A 9,940-nucleotide genomic window follows, 5' to 3' on the forward strand; every position below is an offset into this window, starting at 1 on the left:
GGATGGTCTCGATCTCCTGACCTCGTGATCCGCCCGTCTCGGCCTCCCAAAGTGCTGGGATTACAGGCTTGAGCCACCGCGCCCGGCACAACCTCTTCTATTTACTTAATATTTTTTCTTACATCTCATCACTTAAAAAAAAACTATTTGAAATCTGTTTTATGCATCTATAAATGGAAAACCAGCATTACATGATGTAAATTTTAAAAAGGTTATTAATTTACTACATAAAGATTATTGTCTTTACACCAGTGGTAGGTGTGCCACACCTGACACATTGGCATAATAGATGTACAGTCATACCTTGGTATCTGTGGGGGATTGGTTCCAGGACCCCTCTGAGGATACCAAAATCTGAGGATGCTCAAGTCCTTTATATAAAATGAAATAGTATTTGCATATATCCCATGTACGTACTCCCAAATACTTTAAGTCAACTCTAGATTTCTTGTAATAACACAATGTAAATGCTCTGTGAATAGTTGTAGCACTGTATTGTTTAGAGAATAACGACAAGAAAAACAGTCTGTACGTGTTCATTGTAGGTCCAATGACATTTTTCACTTGCAGTTGGTTGAATCCACAGATGAAAAACCCCCGGATATGGAGGGCTGACTGTATTGCACTTAACCCTCTAGATTCACTCTTTACCTTTTTCTACTCAGAAGAGCCCAGACAACACTTTCTTCACTAAGGCATTAAGAAATGAAGACTGTAGTTTTTCTCTGTGGGCTAGATATGACAATGAGGGATGCTGCTTCTGAATTTCAATGGGAAAAATAGGAGCCTGAAATAGTAGACAGAGGCCAGAGGGTGGTGCTTATCTTTCAGAGACAAGGATGCAATGACCAATAAGCCACAGGATGGAATGCTAAGCAGCATGTTTTGACCAATAGGGCTCTGTGTGATGGCTACTTGATCACAGGTCTATAGGAAAAAATAGATGGACATCCTATCCTACATTGATTGTCCACTTTCCGCTTGACACAAAGGTGCTGCTTGACACAAAAAGACAAAAAAAAAAAAAAAAAAAAAAATTCTATGTTCACTGAGCCTAACTCAAATCACTGTGGTGGGATTTATAGTTTCTTACCTGGTTTCCAGACCTAAAGCCCCTCAACTGAGGGGACATCAGGTTCCTATGAGGAAGGAACCTGAAACGTGGCCAAATTGTATGCCATGACAGTTTCCCTAAGCCACTACCAGAGGGACCTGAAGCAATTAAGTAGGGAGAATGTGTAAGGTGGGGTGGGGGAAGGGAAATACCCAGACTTTCTGGGGGGTTTTTAGGAAGTGGTTCTGAACCTTAAAAGCCTTCATAGTTTACTTGTTAAAGCTTATAGAAGTAAGATGAGAGATAGATTTCTTTTTTTTTTTGAGATGGAGTCTCACTCTGTCACCCAGGCTGGAGTGCAGTGATGTGATCTCGGCTCACTGCAACCTCCACTTCCTGGGTTCAGGCAATTCTCTTGCCTCAGCCTCCTGAGTAGCTCAGATTAAAAGCACGTGCCATCAAGCCCAACTAATTTTTGTATTTTTAGTAGAGATGGGTTTCACTATGTTGGCCAAACTGGTCTCAAACTCCTTACCTCAAGTGATCCACCCGCCTTAGTCTCCCCAAGTGCTGGGATTACAGGTGTAAGCCACTGCACCTGACAGAGTGGTCTCACTCTGTCACCCAAGCTGGAGTGCAATGGCGTGATCCCAGCTCACTGCAACCTCCACATCCTGGGCTCAAATTATCCTCCTGCCCCAGCCTCCCAAGTAGCTGAGACCACAGATAGGCATCACCATGCCTGGCTAATTTTTGTATTTTGTTGCAGAGAAAGGGTTTCACTATGTTGCCCAGGCTGGGCTCTAACTCCTGGGCTTAAGCAACCTGCCTGCCTCAGCCTCTCAAAGTGCTGGGATTACAGGTGTGAGCCACCACATCCAGCCCAGGAATAGATATACATGTAATAATCCCACAATGATTCTTATACCAATGGAATGAAAGCTATAGTAGGAAGAGCCAAGTGTAAGGAAGTCCCTGGAACTCTATACCTTCTTCTTCACTCCCAACAAGATAGCAAGACTTGTAGAGAGAATTGCAGAGATTAGCATTACCATAGAAAAATTGGAAGATATAGAAAAGGTGTCCTACCACCTCCCCATTTAACTCACCTGTCTGATTGGTGGAAAAGCTAAATGGGTCGTGAGGAATTACAGTGGATTGTTGCAAACTTAATCAGGTGATGATGCAAATGTATTTCCAGACGTGATAACTTTATTGGAGCAAATCAGCATAGCCCATGGCACCTGGTATATAGCTATTGATCTGGTAGCTGTTTCTTTCTGTTCTAATCAGTAAGAAACATCAGAAGTAATTTGCTTTTAAAAAACAGGAATAATGTAAATTTATACTCTCTTGCCCTAGGACTATGTCAACTCTCTTGCAATCTATCCTAACAGTCCTGAGGGTCCTGGATCATCTTTATATTCCATAGAACACCATGTTCATCCAGTACATTGAAGATACAATGCAACAGGATTTGATTAACATGAGGTAGCAAGCCAGAGGGTAGAAAATAAACACCAAAACATTCATAGTGATAATAACATTTCTAGAGGTCTAGTAGCATAAGGCATATTGGGATAACTAAAGTTGTTTGCAAGTTATTGCATCTTGTACCACCTTACAAAGAGAAAGAAGCACAATTCTTGTTGGACTTCTTTGTGTTTTGAAGGTAAAGTATACCACATATTGTATAACTCAGAAGGCTGGACATTTTGAGTAGACAGAGCATGAAAGGGGTCCATCCTTGTCACTTGGGCATTATGACCCAGAAGACTCAAATGTGTTGGAAGTATCTGCAGCTGTATGAGACTCGTGGCAATCCCTGATAGGAGAATAACAGCACAGAACCTTAGGGATTTCTTTGTGAAAAGTAGTTTTTGCCTTGCTACTGGATTCCAGTAGACACAATGTGCCTGACTATGGGATGCCAAACGATTATGTTATTTGAGTTGCCCATCTTGAACTGTGTGATATATGATCAACTGAACCATAAAATGGAACGTAACAACGTTTTATTTTAGATGGAAATATACATGATATCAGGCTCCAGCAGGTCTGGAGGGCTTAGTTAGATTGTACCAGTAAGTGGTTTCAACTTCCATGTACTTCCTCTTGATGAGTATATGCCTGGCTCATGGATTTCTGTATGGTATTCTGGCATTGGAAGAAAGTAGACAATCAATATACTACAACCCCACTCAATGAGGAGAACTTTAAATGGAATTTCTGGTTGTCTATTTTGTATGGAAGGAGATGATGGCCTGTGATACAGATCTACACTGACTCAGGGTTGGTACCAGATGGGTCACCTGGTCAGGGACTTGGAAATAATAAAACTGAAAGATTGGTGATAAGGAGGGTCTAGAAGACAGGTTATCTGGATAGTCTTAGAATGGGACATAGTATGAAGACTTTTTTTTTCTCATGTAAATGCCTGGTAGAAGAAAACCAAAGTAGAGGAAATTCTCAATAATCAATATGGCTTCTTCTGAGAGTGACATTTAGCCTCTTTCCCTGGCCACCTTGGTGTTTGCCCAATGGTCCAGTATTTGAAGTGACAATGGTGGTGGGGATAGATGTTATTCAAGGACTCAACAACATGTTGTCTCCACTGCAAAGTTGACCTGGCTATTGCCATTATTATTATTATTTTTTGAGATGGAGTTTTGCTCTTGTTGCCCAGGCTGCAGTGCAATGGCGCGATCTTGGCTCACTGCAACCTCTGCCTCCTGGGTTCAAGCGACACTCCTGTCTCAATCTCCCGAGTAGCTGGGATTATAGGGGCATGCCACCACTCCTGGCTAATTTTTGTATTTTTAGTAGAGCCGGGGTTTCATCATATTGGTCAGGCTGGTCTCAAATTCCTGACCTCAGGTGATCCGCCCCCCTTGGCCTCCCAAAGAGTGGGATTGCAGGCGTGAGCCACCACGCCCAGCTGCTATTACCATTGTTAAGTGTCCAGATGGTCAGTAAGAGAGACTAACTTCGAGCCCCTGCTACAGCAAGACTCACCGGGGGAAACCGGCATGTGTGTCTCACAAAAGCATGCTCTGAATTACAAAGAAGGACAAGCAGGGCAATGGTTGGAGTGTTAATGGAAAAACACAAACTCATCAGATAATGGGAACAATTCCATTCTTCCACTGTTGCTGCTGCTGTTTTGCTTAAATCTCTTTACCAAAAGGATCAGTTGGAAAGGAAAGAAACTGTTATGATTCAGCAATTTCATCTGTGAGCTTTATCTCATTTCATTCTCATAACAACTCTCCATGCTAGGTCATAGCCCCATTATAGAAATGAAAACACAGGCGCAGAGAGATTAAGTTTCACATCTAAAGTCTCATGGATAATAAGACGTGATACCGAAATTTGAACTCAGATCTGTTTGTATGTATTGTACCATACAGCTGTTTAGGAAACTGCGATGCTAAGATAGATCTCAGTGGGTATCTGCTGGCTACTATGGAGGTCATTCTACCCTTGCACCTTTGCCAGGGACACTTGGGGAGGCAAACTGAAATTTTTCTTCTGTATCTCTCTTTCAGCTGCAGTCAATGGAGTGAGGATGAGCAGAACCCTGCCTGAAGAGAGGGAGGCAATAGGTGGCAGCTACATGCTCCTGGTAAGGCTCCTGAAGTACCCCAGGTTGGGGGGCATCTCAGGGCTCTTTTTCCTGGGTTACATCTACAGAATCTCCATCAATGGATGGAGAGTAGTCTGAGTGTCATGGAGTCGAAGACCTGGGTTGAGCCACTTAGGAGAAGATGAAGAGAAGGGGGTAGGAGCTACTTTGTAGGAGTGACCAAATCTGGGCTGGGAGCCCTTTAATTTAGGTGTATAGCTCTGCTCGATACACACCTAGCCCTGGTGACAAGCAAAGGTCATTTTCTGCATCCCCCTTTCCCACATTATATTTCACAGGAATGAGCTAAGTCTCACATGACACCCATATGGCTCTTTTTCTGTTTCTTCCTCTTGGAGAGTGAGACCTCTCACTCTTGAAACCGTTTCTAGAAACTGTTCTGAGACAATTTGTCTGATTCCTCCTAGACCCTCCGATGCCCCTCAGGCTGGGTTAGGTACCTCTTCTCTGTGGCTCCAGGGGCACCCTGTGCTTGGCCTTTTCATAGCACTTTTCACGTGTGCTGTGGGGTTGAGTGTATCTATTTTACAGTATTGTTGCGGGATAATATATGTAAAGTAATTGAGCTTGGTCTAGGGTTTTGTTATGGTGATTGTCTACTTGTCAGTCATGTTCATCGTAAGCTTTGAAGGAAGGGACTGTATCTCTGATACCTTGCACTGCACCCAGGACATGAATATTCAGTAAAGTTCTGATGAAAGAATGAATGAATTGAATACAATGAGTTAAAGAGTAGCAAAGGTATAGGATGAGTATGCTTTTCTTGAACCATTTAAATATATATAAATAATAAGCATACAATTCCTGAAAATTTCAGTGAGAAAAATTCTTTATTTAAAATAGGCTAGATTTTTTATACTAGATTAAATAAAACACTCTATAAATGAGAATTTTAAATTCAATTATACCAAACCCAGTAATATCAGTCAGGAGTTTTCCACCAATCCCCATTTAATAAAGTTTAAATGAATTAGCTTAGAATTATGAGGATATTTGCCTTTGCTTAGAGAAAAAAGCACTGCCACATTTCCTGAATATAGTAGTGTCATGCTAGTAAGAGAAATTCTGTAATGCTTAAGACAGCTAAGAAAAAGTGATGATCAAATGCTGAGACCCGTAAACCCTTGCTCTGATGTTATTAATAGTGTTTCTAAATCACAGAGACAATTGACAGATTTTATTTCAACAAGATATTGAAAGCAAGAAGGGGACCTACACTATTTCTAGCCACTTGTATTTATTAATATATGCTTAGCGCTTTTAATGCCTTTGCTGCAGAAGGGTAATAAGTGTTTTAGCAAAAAGGTACACTGTGGGGACAAAGCTGGGAAGCTTGTGCATACAGAAAGTAGCTAATATCTTAGAGCTGTCAGGGCTCTTGGAAATGCCACGCATCATACATCATCTCGGGCTCCTGGGCTCTGTTTCCTGGCATGGATGTTTGCAGAGAGTTTGGGGCCATTGTGGTATCCGTGGTTACTTCGTCCTGGAAATCCACGGATGTGGTCATGTCAGCATCGTAGGTCCTATAAACATCAGCTAATTCAGGGGTCATCAGTGGGTCAGCAGCTGCTGGGGTGACGCTGGGAAGTCCCTTCATCTTCCCTGAAGGGCTCCTTGGCAGGCTGGGAACATCATCCTTAGGGAGAGCAAGGAGCCCTGCATGGGCAACAGGTTCTAGCTCTGGAAGGAAAGCTGGGTCTTCTGGATTGTCTGGGTTGGCCTCCGGCATAGGGGAGCCTTGTGCACCTCCTTCTCCCTTCTCAGGGCCTTTGGTAGCAGCCAATGGGGAGTCAAATTCCAGAGTGAAGTCACCACCCATAGCTGGCTTGTGGGGCATTCCCCCCAAGCTGGACCTCATGCCTCCAAATCCTGGAAATATGGCTCCATAGGCCATTGGGTCTCCTCTCCCGCCCTGGAAAAAAGACATTCGTTAAAGATGCCATTATCAATGCTATTAACTATACCATGCAACTATACCTGGTCACATTCACCAAGGATCTCTAAAAAACTGGTAGAGGATAGGAAGTTGGCTGATAGCTTTGTGTAAGCTCATTTCTCACTAAACTGGCTTTGAAACATAATGAAGAGGATTCTGCACTTATCTGGGTAGATCTTGGCGTGATCTCCAAAAAGGGAGATAACAGGGCAGAAGCAAGACTTGAGGCAAAGTGAGTTTGAATTTAATTTTAAGAAAACGAGTAGTTGAAATGAGTACTACCATCACAAAACAAGTAAGAACTGAAACTCATAACCGCATGTGTTGAGGGAGAATCTTGTCAATGGCATTTTTCAGTGTCCCCCAAATGAAGTTCCATGTACTTTTTTTTTTTTTTCTTTTAGGGGCCTCATTATATGGCCCAGGCTACTGGTCTAGAACTCCTAGGCTCAAGAGATCTTCCTGCCGCAGCTTCCCTAGTAGCTGGGATTACAGGGGCGAGACACTGCACCCAGCTAAGACTTAAATTTTTTTAAAGCACAAAGTTTAAGAAAAAAATTTGGCTTCCATGGAGTAACTAAAATATTTTCTTCCTGTGGACAAAGAGAATTCCAGAACTGACCATGTTTCTTTTTCTACCTTTGCTGCCAGAAATATGGGGTCCAAAATCTTAGGCTGTTTATAGCAATTGAGCAGGACTGTGTGACTTGCATATCTGTATTCTGATTTTCTTGTAATTATGACTCATTTTATATCCTACCTTCAATTTTTTGGTTATATTTATTGTGTGTTTTTCATAAGCTCTGCAAAATCTTTTGGGAATGAGGCAGAATAGAAATAATTAATATTATATGATGGCAATTAACACTTACTTGAATTTTGAACTTCCAGTCACTTGTATTGGTGTTACATAGATACAATACTCTTTCCTTCTCCTTTCTCCTGACTCTTCATTCTTTCTCAGCTTTCACATCATCTCCTCCAGGGATGATACTATGAATCCCTGGACTGGGCTAACTGCTCTTCCTCTCTGACTCTTTCTCTCTAATAAAACTGTTATTGCTTTTATCCCATGATTTTGACATTAGATATCTGCCCTTTTACCTATCTTTTCCATTCATTAGACTGTAAGTTGCCTAGGCTGGAGTGCAGCAGCGTGATCTTGGCTCATTGAAACTTCTGCTTCCCAGGTTCGAGTGACTCTCCTGCCTCAGCCTCCTGAGTAGCTGTGACTATAGGCTTGCGCCCCTAAACCTGGCTGATTTTTCTATTTTTAGTGGAGACGGGGTTTTACCATGTTGGCCAGGCTGGTCTCAAACTCCTGATCTCAGGTGATCCACCTGCCTTGGCCTCCCAAAGTGCTGGGATTATAGGCGTGAGCCACAGAGCCCAGCTGAAAACAAGAATCTTACCTTGTTTTGTTTATAGTATTTTTCTATGTGTGTGGCATATGGAAGGCACACAAAAATACTGATATGTAATTTTTCTTTCACAGATAATATGTGTGTTTGTTAACTCGAAAGAATCTGTAGTTGACAATGATTTGGTAATTCAATATAGCTTTTGTTTGTCTTGCCTTGTGCTCTAACAGATGTAACAGATAAAACATTTCTTAGGAAAAGAGTTGTATGACTTTATTGATCTCAAATCTTAAACTTGCATGGATAATGATAACATAATACTAGTATATGCTCATTGACAATGCACGTTGACATTAAAATAATCACATTTTAAACTTGGTTTTCTTTTGCTTTTTGATCTTTCAATTTTGAGAGCTGAATTACTTGTAATGCTGTTGAATTTGATGTTTTGAGGGGCCAAATGGTCCGAGAAAGAACAAGAACTCTGTATGAACCACATGTATCTTTTTGGTTTGAAGTGTTTATAGTTCAATGACGGCCTTTCAAGTGGAGGTTTCTCCTCTGTTCATCTACAAGCAATGGGCAAAACTCTATGCTCAAGAATAGTTATCACCCAGAAATGAAAGATTACATAGGAGACATGATGAAATCTTGGGACACTGCTTCAGACTTAAGCTTAGTTTTTGGAGTGAAAAATTCTGAGTCCCATGCTCATTTGGTGACATTCATGGCAGACGTCTCTTGCAGCCACTCATAAGTTACTGTTCTTCCCTGGCCACTATTTTAAGAAGAGTTAGAAGACATTACTCACTGCCATTTCTTCTGAACTCATGATGCCAAGTCTGGTAGGGGCATTCTGTTCAAAAAGAAATATTGCATCAAAGTACAAACCAGCTACCTTCTTATCTACTCAAGACAAAGTTAAAAGTTATTTAGTTTTCACTTAAACCTTAATATTAATGCTGTGTACAGAGGTAAAGTGGAGAGGTGAGTCATTATGGAATAAATGTAGTCAACTTGGATAATTCAGATCTAAAATTTATTTTTTCTTTAATACCCTTGTGTGCGTGTGTGTGTGTGTGTGTGTGTAGCCAAGATTATTCAAAAAGGAAACTTGTCTCCTTAATATTTCAGTTACTAATGTAGGCGTTCAGAGAATGTTTATTTGGAATCTCTTGTGTGAGACCTAGATTTTATAATTTTAGCTCTTAAGATAAAATTTAATTAAAAACAATACTTTTTATAGAATATGGACTTACCAATTGATTTGCTCCAAAAGGCATGTAAAACATTCCTGGATAAAGCTAAATAAAATACAATCATTATCACAAAATGCATTTTCCAATGGAAAAACTTTTAAGTAAATTGCAAACAGAGATGTGGTATTAAAAAAAAAAACTTACTGAAGATTGTTTATTTTGTGGCATTGGTCCCCGAGAAATCAAACGGGCTATTTGGAAAATCTTTAAATGGTGGAAAGCAGAATAAGTAATTCACATAGGCAAATCCCCATTACAGTAATTTTTGAGTTATATGAAACACATTTTTAGATGGATTAGTATAGAAATAAGTATTTAATATTTAAGAAAACAAAGGAACCCATTATACTTCATATTCATGGATTAATGGGACAATGAAAAAATTCGCTCTTCTTTTTTGAAATGTAGAGACAGTTTTTACCACAAAGTGTCTCATTGAGATCTGTACTTACTGATGGACCCTGTGGATCAGGAAAATCCAATCCTGGGAGCTATATTACAGATAAATATTAAAATTATCAGTCAAAAAATGAACAAAATAGGTAAAAGCAAATAAAAGATAGACAAAGTGAACAAATAAAATAAAAATAAAAAATAGAAGTGTCTCATTGAGATCTGTACTTACTGATGGACCTTGTGGATCAGCAAAATCCATTCTTGGGTGCTATATTATAGGTAAAT

At 40.4% G+C, this 9,940-nt stretch overlaps 1 protein-coding gene across 2 annotated transcripts in view; it reads right to left on the reverse strand.

Moving 5' to 3' along the window:
* Window positions 1-5,511: 5,511 nt before the first annotated feature.
* AMBN (ameloblastin) overlaps window positions 5,512-9,940 on the reverse strand; it is a 15,028-nt gene continuing 10,599 nt past the window's right edge. The window contains exons 8-13 of one of the 2 annotated variants that reach the window (XM_026446917.1): window positions 9,885-9,923; window positions 9,712-9,750; window positions 9,404-9,463; window positions 9,260-9,304; window positions 8,812-8,856; window positions 5,512-6,615 (exon numbers count right to left, since the gene is read on the reverse strand). In XM_026446917.1, the coding sequence (XP_026302702.1) occupies window positions 6,070-6,615; window positions 8,812-8,856; window positions 9,260-9,304; window positions 9,404-9,463; window positions 9,712-9,750; window positions 9,885-9,923 (774 nt within the window). In that variant the 3' untranslated portion in view covers window positions 5,512-6,069. The remainder of the gene's footprint in view (window positions 6,616-8,811; window positions 8,857-9,259; window positions 9,305-9,403; window positions 9,464-9,711; window positions 9,751-9,884; window positions 9,924-9,940) is intronic. The other variant, XM_026446916.2, reaches the window with a different exon arrangement.

The sequence above is a fragment of the Piliocolobus tephrosceles genome, chromosome 3 (assembly GCF_002776525.5).
Source record: "Piliocolobus tephrosceles isolate RC106 chromosome 3, ASM277652v3, whole genome shotgun sequence".
Taxonomy (NCBI): domain Eukaryota; kingdom Metazoa; phylum Chordata; class Mammalia; order Primates; family Cercopithecidae; genus Piliocolobus; species Piliocolobus tephrosceles.